Raw genomic sequence first — 14,680 nt, forward strand, 5'->3', positions numbered from 1 at the left:
CAATCTATTTTCTAACAACCTTACAAGCCCCATTGATCGAAGACTTTCGGACACCTTCGATCCTTCCCGTTTTTAGAGGTCTAACGACTTAATCAATATAGAACACAACTCATCATCCCTTTTCCCTCAGGGTCATGATGACTCGGTCAATATTCTAGTCATATTATCGACTTTCTATTTGGCTCAGTTTCCGGACGAGATCCATATACGTTGTTTATGATCTTAGTTTAATTAATTGAAGCAGTGTTTTTTTTTTTTCTTTTCTTTGTTTTATGAGTCCTATAAGTATAATTTTACCTGCCTGTTATGATCGTCATGATGTTTTCTTCTTGTGTATTATTTCATGAGATGAGATCATCCTGATCACTATGCCACTATGATTGACTAAATTAATGAAATAAGAAAATAAGTAAAATGATTCATTTTACTCTTGACATAATTGATAGGTTTCATCTGAGATCCGCTTCTTTGACTCGGTCGTCAATGCACCTAGCTTTGTAGACATAGTTTAGTTCATTGGACGTGCTTGTTGAATCGGAGCTACTCATGTAGATTGAGTCAGTTGACTCGACACAATATTTTTACATTCAATATCAGCCCAGTTAATTCATCCAATTTGCCTTCAAATTCAGCTGATGGATCAGGACAGTCTACCCACTTACTTGGCCTGTACATCCACTTCAACTAGTCTGGTTTAACAATCAAACTCATCCAGTCTACTTGGTCCTTTCAATCCAAAAAGTTAGCTCTATTACCACTTTACCTTATCTAACTCAACCGTCTCAGATGGTCCATTTAGCTTAGTGATCTAATTAGCCCTTCCAAGTCAGTCAACATTCCAACTTAGTTGGTTTGATTAACCCATCAAACCCAGCTTCAGTGGATCTCTAAAGCACTTTACCAATAGTTGAATATATCTGATCCTCTAGACTATCCAGTCTATCTCCACAAAAGAAGACATCTATAGGAGCAAAAATGATATCGCTCCCGCAACAAGACATCGATCCTTAGGACCAGTCTTATCCACCCCATCTCGCAATTCATTTGATTTAAGCTCGACTATTATCTGGGCTAGCGGGATCCATGGGATTCTGGTTCATTGAAGTTACCTCCAACTGTAATCTAGGCTAGCGAGATCCATCGAATTTTGAGTCATTTGAGTGCAATTCAAATTCAAGCGTTGACAAGATAATGAAGTGTCAGATTCAGTGGATCTTTTGACTCATTAGCGTGCACTCCAAATATGCGTTGCCAAGAGTGTGTAGTGAGAAAAAGATATTCATTTGGTAATTCACATTTTCAAAAGGCAGATTCTTAAAATTTCACCACTTGATTCAAGATCTCCAGATCAAGAATATTAAAATATGTTGAACTTTAACAATGAGCACATGTTTCTCATAAATAGTTATTATAGATATACCAGCACCAAAATAATCACAACAATCACATTTCTAGCACGCTTATAGCATGATTTCATTTGGTTTAAACAAATTATCGTTGACACAATAAATTTTGCCTTTACAAACTCAAATTCACTCCTACTACAGCAACTCATTGACACAAACATGTTATTTCAGGTTAAACTTGAAGTTTAAACCAATTATCATTGCAAGGAAGCCTTAATTACAACAAAAGCCAATCCTATAAGTAGAAAAAACATCTACAAACCTTCAAAGTTAACATGCCCATTTTCTAAGATTGAGCAGTTTGCATAGTTCTGTCAAACTTGATCTGATGCATTCTCAAACTTCAGCTCAGGATACAAGCATGAGGGAAAGATTTTATTAACCACTGAGAGTGCTTTCACTTGAAGCATACAAGTTTCCTACCGCATAAAACGTTCCTGCTGTGGCAATAGTAAGTTTATTCTTCAATGCAAAGGAGTAAAGTTATGAGGATGATAACTTATGAGAAAAATATGAATTCGCATAATCCTTGCAAAACCATGGAACCACATGATGCGTCACAAGTGAATTTAAACTTATCGTGTGACAAAATTTATGAGGATGGTAACTTATGAGAAAAATATGAATCCGCATAATCCTTGCAGAACCATGGAACCATATGATGAGTGCCAAGTGAATTTAAACTTATCGTGTAACAAAAAATAATGATTGATTTCTTTCCTAACCAACTTGAGCTTTTGGAATAAGTGTTAATCGATCAACTTTAGTATGGTATCATACAACTTTGTATTAAAGCAAGAGGTATTGGATTCAAGTGTTGCTTGTGAGATGATCACTTTCATATGTCAGATTTGAAACAGTCAAAATGAGGCATACCCAGCCACAGTGAAGGGGAGTTGTTAATCATATAAATATAAAGATTGATGTTTTTGTTGACCACTTTAGCTTTTATATGTGATTAATCAATCAAATATAACAAAATTAAACTTATTACTTATGCAAATACATGTTATACTGGCATGTTTGATTGAAAGGAAAATGCTTACATTAGAAAACACCTATGCCGTGGTTTTTTCTTCTTTTTGTCTTTCTTTCTGGTGGGAGGTTGAATAACTACTTTGATGGCAGCATCGAAAACTGCCTTGACATTCTGCACAAAGGGGAAAAGAAAAGTTAAGGCGATAATGATTTTGAAAACAAACTAAGAACAAAAATGAAAAATCTATAAATCAGAAACCGAAGAAAAGGTGAAAATCCAGGGTATAATTTTTCATCTTTCATAGTGTATTCTGCGGTTAGCAAGTTTTATAGGTTTTATAGATGCATGCAATGATACAAGCAAAATACCTGCTGAGTTTTTGAACTGCATTCTATGTAATATGCAGCCCCAATCTGCTTACGGAGTTCCTCTCCCTAACATCAAGAATCATTGCAAAGAATATATATATATATATATATTGACAAATAGAGAATAGCACAAAGGCTAGTCCAGCACAGCACAAGTGGAAAAGTACCTGTGCAGTAGTAACAGGCACCATACCAGGATGATCTGTCAAATAGTACTTATCTTCACGAAGATCTATAGATAGAGAAATGAATAGCATTAGTGTTGATGGTGAAACAAGCCAACAAAGTTGAAAATTGACTCTATGATGAAGGAAATAACAACTTTATTTCAGTAAAACTATTATTGGCATTACGGAGTGTCTTTTCTTTTTTTGGTCAAAGTTTCATTGTTTATTGATTATTTACTTCAAGACAAGCAAAAACGTCAAATTGTAATGCTCGTCACTTTTATTACTTATTGAGCATTTTTTTTGTTAGGTCCCCCAGACCTGCTACAGCCAGCACTTCCAGGACTAGAAAAGTAGTGCCAAAATTTAGAGCATCAACATTGGGACCAATTTGTTTATAGGAGTTGAAGTCCTTTGTCTCCATCTATTTATTCTTAGCCTTTGTTGTCCATACTTCATTTACCTAATGGACAGACTCCGAGCACTAATCTTTAATTAACCATTACTCTTATACCCGTTTTCAGTATCTGCTCACAGCAGACAGCAATAACTCCAATTTTCTCGGTGTGGATTGCTCAGACAGATAAAAGATACGAATCCTCAGATTTAACTACAGTTTGGCATCTTTTGATTCTACAAGGTGCTAAGATAATCAAGGCAACTTTATGCCTTTCTTCATTCATGGGAAAATGGTTTTTTAAATCTTTCAATTTGGTACCATGGTTAGTTTTGTCAAAGATTTTAGGATAGTTTGCATCAGCATTCTCCAGAACCCCAAAGGATCTGCTCACCACTGATCCATACCTAATTTTACCCTACTTAGATGCAAACCATGCAATAATGTTTTCGTTAGAGATTTTAAGCATTGTTTATAAAACAAAACTATGATTTAGAACTCCTTGCAGAGAAGCAGCGGCAAAAGATATCACAATCTGGTGTGTTCTTCCTTTTCAGCCAAAAGAGAGAGAAAGAGATGGAAGGATTTCAGTAATATTCAGTTCATTTACTAATAGAAGAGAAGCTCCACAAATGATGGAAGATCTATAGTTCACATAAAGCGAGGTTCAATGGCATTTCATAATCCATATCTGAAGATTGAAGGGGCAGAAAATCGTATTTTACAGGTAGCAAGAATTAAGACAATTGTACTAAACTGATCATTGTTCTTGTGGTTAACTTACCCAACTTAGTGCCTACCAAGACCACAGGGACTCCAGGCGCATAATGATTAAGTTCAGGTATCCACTGAAACCGTTAGCAAGAAGAATATTAGATCAAGATAAAGAACACTGAGACTGATTGCAAGTGCTTAGCCCTCATCACCTTCTTCATAACATTTTCATAGCTCGCCCGACTCACCAAGGAGAAAGCGAGCACAAAGACATCCGCCCCTCGATAGCTCAACGGCCTCAATCTGTTGTAATCCTCTTGGCCTGTTAAAAATTCACTCAAATACTCAGGACTTTCACATCCCAAAATCAAAAGAGAGGACGAGATAGAAAAATCTCACCAGCAGTATCCCAAAGCCCTAAATTAACGGTAATTCCTTCCACGACCACGTTAGCGCTGAAGTTATCGAACACCGTCGGTATATAATCCTTCACCGAAAAAAGCAAGATCAAGAAAAAAAAACTCGATAAAAAAGTAGAAAAAGGAAAAAGGAAAAAAAAAAGGCAAACCCTAAAAATTGCAACGAAGAAGAAGGGAGACTAACAGTTGGGAACTTGTTGCTGGTGTAGCAGATGAGCATGCAGGTCTTCCCAACTGCTCCATCCCCGACCGTCACACACTTGATGAATCTCGAAGCTGTCGACGCCATGAGCCTGGCAGGAAACCGAGCAAGAGGGGAAGAGAGAGAGAGAGAGAAGGGGAGAAAAGAGAGGAAAGCTGGTTGCTTTTGGGAGCAGAGCAGATGCAGATGCAGATCACATGAGGCTAATTGGCCAAAAAAACCGCAGCTTTTGGTGGTTTGCGGGCAATTGGGGCTGTTCCTATGGCAGGATGCGGTGCCCCTGCGAGACTGATAGAGATGGTGAAGAGCGTGTTGGTTGCTTGCGGGAGGTGCTATAAAATAAATCCAAAGCGGTGGTTGTTAACTAAATAAGAGGAGGTAGGGTTTTATTTATTTATTTTTTTAAAAAAAAAAATCTTCGGGCTGCAAATAAATTCACACATGTAAATATATAATATTTTTAATATATTCATTAATTTAAACTAACTTTTTTAGATTAATAGTAAATCTTTAAAATTAATATTAATTGCCCTCTAAGGCGAGTGTTGATGTATTCATTTTCTTTTACTTCCTCTCCAAATGACTGTAGGGCATTCACAATGGTTACAACTCTCGAAAAATTATTTCGTTGTCATATTTATACCACATATAAAATCCTACATATCTTTTCATTATAAAAAAAAAAAAATCAACAACTCTTTTTAGACATAGTACATTTTTCATTATATATATTTCTTATCTCTTTTTCATATTTACATTTTATATTATTAAATTTTTATAAAATTTAAATACATAAATTATTAATATGAAATAACATTAATAATAAAAAATACATAAATATTATAGTACATCAAATAAAAGACATAATTTTAATAATATATAAAAATAAATTTAAACACATCTAATTCAACTATTTTTTTTTTATGTAAATGAAGTTGTTCTGGTGTCATCTAACTAATACCCTTAATAAATTTCATAATCCTTACAAAAGATCTCGACTTTGTCAATAAATTTTGAGGACTTTAGAAATTTTAAAAATTTGAAGGATATTATGAAACATATGAATTTTTAAAAATTTGGAGGGTATTATGTATAAGAAAAAAAATGAAGATATTGGACATTTGGAGGAATACGAGTGTTTTGAAAAGATGTATTTTCTTCCATATTTGAAAATTTCAAAAGATTTATAAATAAAATATTAAAATTTGAAAAATAAAAAAAATAGAGAGTAAAGATAACAATAAAATGAATGAAAAAAAATAAAATCGATGATATATTTATAGACTTTCTTAAAAAAATTAAAAAAATAAATTTAACCATTATTCAATGTCAGACAATGACTAATTTTTATTAGCCATTGTCTATTTTTTAATAAATATTAAAAATATATTTTAATATAAAAAATTAAAGAAACGACTCCGTATTCAATTGAAATTGGAAAAGCTCTCTCCCATAGAGCTTTTTACTCACAATGGGGCCTCCAGGGCTATGGTGCATCGGTAGGACATCTAAGTGTCACCCAAGTATTCATGGTTCGAGCCCTTGCTATAACGAATTTATAAGAATTTTTTCTCCAAATAAAACACACAACTAAAGAATGTTGGGCTTCTGGGTTGCTCGTTGCGAGCACTTCCAATTTGCTCTAATGATCGATGAGGATCGGATCAATCATCCCAAGCTCAACGTTACCAATCTAATTAATCATTTTTTTTACTCACAACGGGAGCGCTGAACATTGTGAATGCCCTTATCATTTCTAGAGAAATCTGCACACTTACTCCAGCGGTATGAGTTGATAGGTATTAGGTAAGGAGTAAGGTCTCTATGCCTATTATAACAATCTTAGGGGGCGTTTGGTTCATTTATAGGAATAGGAATCGGAATGGGAATCATTGTATTGTGGAATGGAAATGGGTATGAGCATTCATATCACTCTTAAAAGCAATGTTTGGTTAGTTGCATATTTTCTATCGGAATAAATCAAAATTTCCTTTTTTACCCTTAAAGGAAAATAAGAGAAAAAATTATATATGAGAGAAAGATGAATGTGAGAGAAAACTATGATGAAAGAGAATGATGAGAGAGAAAGTATGATGAGAGAGAAAAGTGTGATGATAATGAATGAAGAGAGAGAAAGTGTGATGAAAAAAATGAGAAAAGAGAGTGTGATAGGAGAGAGCATGATGAGAGAAGATAAGAGAGAAAATATGATGTGAGAGAAAGTATGATGAGTGAGGATGAAGAGAGAGAAAATGTAATGAGAAAAAAATGAGGAGAGAGAGTGTGATGAGAGAGATTGAGGAGAGAGAAAGTACGGTGAGAAAGAAAGTAAGATGAGAGAGAAAGTGTTATGAGAAAAAAAGAGAACAGTGAGTGTGATGGGAGAGATTGAGGAGAGAGAAAGTATGATGAGAGAGAAAGTGTGTTGAGGAAAAAAAGGAGAGAGTGTGACAAGAGAGATTGAGGAGAGAGAAAATGTGATGAGAGTGAAAGTGTGATAAGAAAAAAAAGAGAAAAGAGAGTGTGATGGGAGAGATTGAGGAGTGAGAAAGTATGATGAGAGAGAAAGTATGATGAGAAAAAAAGAAGGAAGAGAGTGTGATGGAAGAGATTGAGGAGAGAGAAAGTATGATGAGAAAAAAAGAAGGAAGAGAGTGTGATGGAAGAGATTGAGGAGAGAGAAAGTATGATGAGAGAGAAAGTGTAATGAGAAAAAAAGAGTGTGATAGGAGAGATTAAGGAGAGAGAAAGTGTGTGATAAAATGACGAGAGAGAAAATATAATGAGAGAGAAAATATGGTGAGAGAGAACAAGGAGAGAGAAGTGATACGAAAGAAAAAATAAATAAATATATTTTGATATTTGATATTAAGGGAGAAAATTTTAATTTTAGGTCTAGGGTATTTTTGGAATAAGGGAATATTTTGATTGATGAAAATGGGGTAATGGCTCATTGAAGGGGAGGTACATGGGAATGAGCTATTACCCAATTTCAAGGATTCATTCCCTTATTTGTATTCCTATTCCCATAATCCAAACATTAACAATGACAATCAATGATTCTCATTCTCATTCCCCACTCCTATTCCCCTAAACCAAACGGCCCCTTAGTTTTTAAATCATATATTAAGGAAATGTGAGAGAGTGTAATTCCTTTGACTTGGAAACTGTTAGTTAATATTAATAATAATAATAATAATAATAATAATAATAATAATAATAATAATAATAATGTAAGAACTTGAGCTTTCATGTCTTTTTCATCTTCTATTCCAATAAAATCCCATTCTTCTTCTCTCTGCTTTTTTCGTGATGGCTTCTCCTCCTCCATTTTCAAATCGGAATCCGTTAAAACAGCTGGTTTAATTTTATTTTTATTCAGCTTATTATTAATAATTTTTTTTAATACAAATAGAAAGAATAATTTTTAAAAAATCTTCAAAAACTTAAATTAAGTTTTATACTGAATAAAACAATTTTCTAAAAAATTCCCTTGGAGTCGATCAAATTTTCTTTTTCTATTTAAATAAAAATCAAGAATTAAATAGAGATTAATTATTTACTCTTCCATGTGAAATTAAAGTAAATGATGTTAGGAACACAGACCATTAGGAGATTCATCAACACTTCAACATGTGGCAGAGTTAAAGAAGCTTTGTGTGAGAACTCTTTGATTTTTGGCACTCTCCTCTCTTATCCTCTCCTCCCCGTAAAGAAATCCTTAGAATTTGGGAGAGAATTGGGTTCATGAACATAACACTTGAGTTTGAAGGCAGAGTTACTAAATTTCTTTATACTTAACCGCAATCATCAACTTTAGCATAAAAGACCAACTTTTAAGCATTAATGGCTTGGAAGATAAGATAACTAATTCGAAAAAAAAGATTAAGGAATCATTGAAGACTTGGAGAAAGCTTAAAGAGCAAGGAAAATGAACTGGAAAAGTTTAAAGTTGGAGATATAAAATGGAAAAGGAGTGTATTAAATAGACTGAAATGACAAGAACAGAGAATTAATAACAATTTGAATTTTACCCTGAAACAACCTGTCAAATCTGAAGCAGCAACAGCCAACAGGTTTTAATTCTCACATCCTGATGGTCCTTTAGTGGTAAAGTGCACAACATTTGAGAGACCAAACTATGTTTCAAGAACTGGACTCAAATTGGGCGAGTACCAGCTTAGGTATGTGAACCACCAGTTTAACTGAGCCTTACTCAGAATAAGCTTACCAATATGTTGAGACGAATATAGGAGCAAAAGCACAGTCATCAAGTGGTTAAGTTAACACCATAGTTGCAACAAAGAACTTGCGTCAGACACCACTTGCTAGATTCCACCATTTCAAAATCATGCTTGTAGTTTCAAATCTAATGCCTAAGATGCAAAATAGGATCCATGAAAAGCCTATCTGATAAAGTTTTGTCTCCTTTGATAGAATAGTATGAAAATAAAAAAGTAAACAGATTCAGCGTAGGCTATGTATATAAAGAGTTATATAATATGAGAGAAGTATACTAAAGACAAACCTATCTTTCCAACACCAGATGAAAATCCTCTCGCCTACTGCTCTCAAACACCAAAATCTTCTTGAAAAGAAAACTTTTCTCTATAAGCCTCTTAGAGACTCTAAATGCATCCCCACAATGAAATCCAAGGATCGTTGGTAAGAAATTCACAACCATCATAAAACTTCAACTGCCAGAATGTTAATCATGAAAAACTAGTGATAAAAACACAAGTTAAGCTTTATTTGATCAACCGGGCAAGACTGGGTCAATTAAGCCTTAAAGCATCTTTATCAGAGTATATAAGTTCTATAGCATAGATTTTCTTTTGAACTTTAATCCCTACTTTATTTCGTAATTCCATATGCTAAAATGTTATCAATGAGTTGCTAACCCAAAAAAAGATAGAGTTATTTCCCAATTAATAGATTAGGCCACAGTGTTCAATGAGGTGCATTTGAGGTTGGAAATGGACTTGATGCGACATATGTTGCCTTCATCTTAAATGAGATCGAGTCCCACAACATAGTTACAGAAAAATAAAATCTATGTTGGGTGGCCTCCATTAAATCTCAACTAAATTGTCAGTGTCAGTGAATGACAATGCTCAAAGTGCAAAACCATCAATTAATTCTCTGCTACAAGCAATACCTTGAAGTTTCCACTACAAGAAAAGACTGAAGGATATCTATCTGTTCATTATGACTTCTTCCTTGGTTTTTATTTAGTTTCATGGCTTAGTGCTATATCTGCTAAATAGAATTATCTACGTCCTTCCTTAAACTCAAAGTCGCCTGATAGAAGTAGGGCATATGTTGCAATTTAATGAATGTGTTGCTAGCATGAGATTCAAGAAAGATATCTGTCAATTGTTAGTTTGAAAGAACAGATTTTAACTGAAGTGCTTCTCGAAGTACATGATGCAAAACAAGTGACAATGTATTTCAATATGTTTGGTGTTTGTTGAAAATATTATTATGAACGATTTATATAGCATTTTGTTGTCATTATATTTGGTGTAGGTTGTGACACATCGAGATTAGCAAGCAATCATCGAATTCATAGAAGTTTTGTAGTATTTTCAGGAATACGATCCTGTACTTTTATACTGGGAGAAAGTGAAGGGATCCTTAACTTTTATACTGGGAGAAAGTGAAGGGATCCTTAACTTTTATACTGGGAGAAAGTGAAGGGATCCTTAACTTTTATACTGGGAGAAAGTGAAGGCAACATGCGTAAGATCATGTAAGGGCAACCACGACCAGCAGACACCAAACAGTGGATGGCAGCGACAAAGGTGATTGCTTGTTGATGGAGAGTTCTCGGGAACCATGTACAACATCTCTGGTGATCAAAATCCAATGAGGCACAAACAGCATCTTCATTGGGTCTGGTGCTTTGGATGAGAGGCAACAAACACCAAGTTTGTCAGGACACTACCAACAAACAGAGGATCTAGAACAGCTCAGAACAGGTCAACAAGAAGAGGGAGTGTACGTACAAGTTGATGTTGTTGATTAGTCTCGTGGTAGGAGAAGGCATCACTTGATTTGGTCCTCGTGTGTACATGGAAGTGGGAGCAGAATGCAGTGTTGCCCTACCCACTTAAATGGAAGAAGAAAACTGAGTTCATGATTCCCGTGTCATCAGTAACAAACGGAGAGGACAGAGGAAAGAGAGATAGTGGTGCTATCTCTGCAGAAATAGGAGTTGGTGTATTTGAACCCTGGGGCTATGAGGGTCTGCTTTGAATGGTGATCAAAGTGCTTATAGACCTAGTTTTGATGAGACTATCATGATAGATGAACATGAATAGCATCCGAATGTTATATTTACATTATGCCTATACCAATTGTATTTATGAATTTCCTGTTACAAGAATACTACATGCATTCCAATTAAAACAATCTTTATTGGCAATATTTATTCAAGTTAAGCTAGTGAAACCATGCTTTTGCTCATCAAAAAGATAGAAATACGATTTAGAACTAAACTAAACATAAAGAACCAAACTAAACATGCTCATAAAATGATTGCTCTTTGTTGTGTATGCATGCACTACATAGGATTTAGAACTAAACTAAACATTCTCATCAAATGATTGTTCTTTGTTGTTTATGCATGCACTACATAGGATTTGGAACTAAACTAAACATGAAGAACCAAACTAAACATTCTCATCTAATGATTGTTCTTAGGTGTGCATGCATGCACTACTAGCTCGGATGCCAACTACAATACTTTGGTTCATCTGGACTGTAGTGGAATTTTTTTAAAAAAACTGAATCCTCACATGTCTCACGAAGCTTAAGAAATTTCCTGTAATAAAGTACTTATGGCAAATATTGCTGCAGTGTTCAATAGGTTTTCTGCTACCGTATAGGAATTTTGTAAATAGAAGACAAAATCTGTGGAACGCCAAAGCCCCAACCCCCAAGAAACTACTATATATATTTGGGACAAACAAAAAGGGCTGATGATGAATACAACGTTGATGCAGAAATCTTGTATGCAAAAAATAACTGAAGTGTAATAGTGTCATGCTCGATGATGAAACTGTAGATATAATGTGACCTTTTTCCGCACCACGGAGCTAAGTGCATTTACTGTTGCTTTTAGTGACTTGATGGGACCTTAAGGGTTAATGGAGACTACACCAGACAAAACAAATAACCACGAAATAAAGTGCTGCAGTGGCAATACCTATCTGATGAGGTGCCGTCATTCACAGAATCCACTGAAATGGATTCCTCATCATCCTATGCACGAATTGCGACAACAGAGGAAATATGGAGGTGGCTTAGTGGTTTTTTTTTATCAAAGAACTACTAGATCTCTCTATCTATCAAAGATCTTTGTAATATCCAAGCAGTTAGAAGCTAAAAGGTTGACAAAAGATGACATGAACTCACAAAATGAACTTGGAAGAACTAGAAGCTCAAGACAAGTAGGCAATTGATGTCGGTTTTTTGCCATTCAAGGAAAGTTCAAGTGTTAAGCTTAAATGAATCAGATGGGCATTCCAAATAACAAATTAAAGAAGAAACCGTCACTAAAGGATGAGATTAATCGCATTATAGACTTACAGCGAAATTTTCATACAACTTCCACTGTTGATTCAGTCCATGGCAAAAAAACCCTCTAAAGATGCAGCATCTGACCAAACTGGTAACTTGCCCTTCTTATCGGACCACTGCCAAATCTTTGACACAGAAAAGCTCTCATCCTTGCTTCCCAATCCCAACCTCCTCCCCTCATTAGTAGCAAGAACCACTTGGAGATTGGAATCAGCAAGCACATACTGGTAGTAGCCCATGGAGAAGCACCTCCTTGCATCCAAATTGCTAATACTAGTTTCCCCTATATGTTTTCTAGAATTACTGCCAACTTCAATATCACTACCATCGCTGAGATTGCTAACATTGTCATCGTTGCTTAAGTTCTTGAACTTCCCAAGCCTCACAGGGAGCATTCTCTTCTCTGAGCCAATCTCCTCTTCCGACTCTCTAGAGTCGTCAAGATCAAACATTGGGTTCGCGACGCTGAGCCCTTGGGAGAATATTGCCCCCCGGCAGAGCGGGCAAGTGGAGTTGGAGAGCAGCCATGTGTCAATGCAGGTGAGGTGGAAGGCGTGGCCGCAGATCGGCAAAAGCCGGAGCTTGTGGTCGGCTTCGAACTCGCAGAGGCAGACGGCGCAGTCGAAGGGCTCCTTGGAGCCGAGGATCTCCCGGTAGAGGAAGAGAGGCAGCGTGTCGATGAAGGTCTGGTCGAGGCCGGAGTCATGGAGGCGGAAAAGCTGGCGCAGCTGTCTCTGGAGCGAGCCGGAGCCGACCGGGTGGAGGTGGGGGGAGGCGGACGCGGTGGTGACGGAAGCAGAAGAGGAGAAAAGGGGCTTTTTGATGAAGCACCTGAGGAGGACATGGACGACGCCCGATACCAGCAAGATAAGAGCGACGACGATGACGGTGAAGAGGACGGCGGGGCTTATCCGGCCGCCAGTGGAGGATGCTGTTGCAGTGAATGGCGGCTGGGGCTGAAATGGGAGTGAGTCCTTGCTCGAGATGCTAAGATGAATAGTAGACTGAGATGATCGGCCATCGCCGGCCATGATCTGGGACAGGAAGGCGCAAATTTGGGGCAACCATCTCTCTCCTTGAGCGCAACTCATTGATGAGAAAACAAAAGACGATCGATAGTGGAAGATGAAATCCCAAGGCAGTTAGGAATTGGATGGATCTCTGTGTTCTAACGCGATCGGAGATTGTCGCAAGTGAAGTGGATCAATTTGAGTGTGGATTGGATGCTACCGGCTTCCGCTTTGCGGTCTGCCTTTTTATTGGGGTTGGAACGATCGATACAAAAAGGACGGGGATGAGTTAATAAGATTCGATATTGATTACAAATATCTAACAAGGGTTCAAATTGATCAGTTATTGTTCATCTTTTATGTTGAGCATGGCTCCAGGGAGCAGAATGTCAGGCACAGGACGAGCCCAAGTATAATTAAGGGTAAAAAAATTCAGTAAAATCAAATTGATTAAATTTTAAAATTTAATTCGATTAATTAGATTTTTAATTTTTTATAAAATTTAGTTCAGAAATTCAGTTTGATTTTAATTTTAAAATTCATAATTCGATTAAATTGAATAAATCAAATAAAGATATTAATTTAATTATTTTTTAATTTAAAATATAATAAATTAAATAAAATATGTAATTAATTTAGATTTAAAATTTTAATTAATTCAGTTAAAAATTAAATTAATTGATATTCAATCGATTGGATTGATTTGAAAAAAAAATTAATTGGTTTGATTTTTAATTTATTCAATTGATTCGATTTTAGTCAAATATTTAGCCGCTGGCTATTCATGCCTTATCGTTTAATAATCATAACAAATTTAATATAATAAACATACTAATGTTATACGGTTCGTAATCTAATCTTTATCTACTCTTACCTTCGAGAAGGGGAAGCTGCGGTTGGCATACCTACCTATGCATAATGCCTCCTTCCTTTCCATGTTATTATGACTTCCTCTACATCTTTCAGGCAAAAATTTAAAAGTGCTTTTTTTTTTTTTAACGAATTGGCATCCTTCTTGATTTATTAAAGAAAAGGCACCCATCTTGTAAAATATAAAATAACAGTTTATTTTCATTATTCTTGATTTTTTTTTTTACTAAAATTGATGCATTATAATAACTATGAACTCATAGTAGTTATGAATATCATAATTGTTACAATGTAATTACTACAATATAAAATATTTTTGTAAGACAAATTATTCAGAGACTCTCAACAAGATTTAAACAATAATTTTTGAACCTGAAATCAACCGTTACAAATTCCGCACTATTAATATCTGAACGAGTTTTGATTTGATATATGATATATAGATTTTATACAATATTAATGTTAAACCTTAAATTTTGAGAGGATATAATTTCTTACTCGAATTAAATCACGGGACGCATAATATAGTAAATTAAATATTTCTGAACGAGCTTCAATTTTAAT

At 35.4% G+C, this 14,680-nt stretch overlaps 2 protein-coding genes across 3 annotated transcripts; both read right to left on the reverse strand.

Moving 5' to 3' along the window:
• Positions 1 to 1,431: 1,431 nt before the first annotated feature.
• On the reverse strand, positions 1,432 to 4,987 carry LOC121974896 (rac-like GTP-binding protein 3). 2 transcript variants are annotated; one of them, XM_042526180.1, is made up of 8 exons: positions 4,635 to 4,987; positions 4,431 to 4,518; positions 4,244 to 4,353; positions 4,102 to 4,165; positions 2,921 to 2,985; positions 2,754 to 2,819; positions 2,453 to 2,556; positions 1,432 to 1,846 (listed from the first exon to the last, which is right to left on the reverse strand). In XM_042526180.1, the coding sequence occupies exons 1-8, from the start codon at positions 4,737 to 4,739 to the stop codon at positions 1,804 to 1,806; spliced, it is 645 nt and encodes a 214-aa protein (XP_042382114.1). In that variant the 5' UTR covers positions 4,740 to 4,987; the 3' UTR covers positions 1,432 to 1,803. The 2 variants fall into 2 exon arrangements, with proteins under 2 accessions (XP_042382114.1, XP_042382109.1); XM_042526175.1 differs by having other exon boundaries at positions 1,432 to 1,843; positions 4,635 to 4,884.
• Positions 4,988 to 8,831: 3,844 nt separating this feature from the next.
• LOC121974909 (RING-H2 finger protein ATL46-like) lies at positions 8,832 to 13,532 on the reverse strand. Its single transcript, XM_042526192.1, has 2 exons — positions 12,246 to 13,532; positions 8,832 to 9,028 (listed from the first exon to the last, which is right to left on the reverse strand). Exon 1 carries the CDS (start codon positions 13,325 to 13,327, stop codon positions 12,278 to 12,280), a length of 1,050 nt encoding a protein of 349 aa, XP_042382126.1. The 5' UTR covers positions 13,328 to 13,532; the 3' UTR covers positions 8,832 to 9,028; positions 12,246 to 12,277.
• Between the last annotated feature and the right edge of the window lie 1,148 nt (positions 13,533 to 14,680).

This window comes from Zingiber officinale, chromosome 1B (assembly GCF_018446385.1).
Source record: "Zingiber officinale cultivar Zhangliang chromosome 1B, Zo_v1.1, whole genome shotgun sequence".
NCBI classification, from domain to species: domain Eukaryota; kingdom Viridiplantae; phylum Streptophyta; class Magnoliopsida; order Zingiberales; family Zingiberaceae; genus Zingiber; species Zingiber officinale.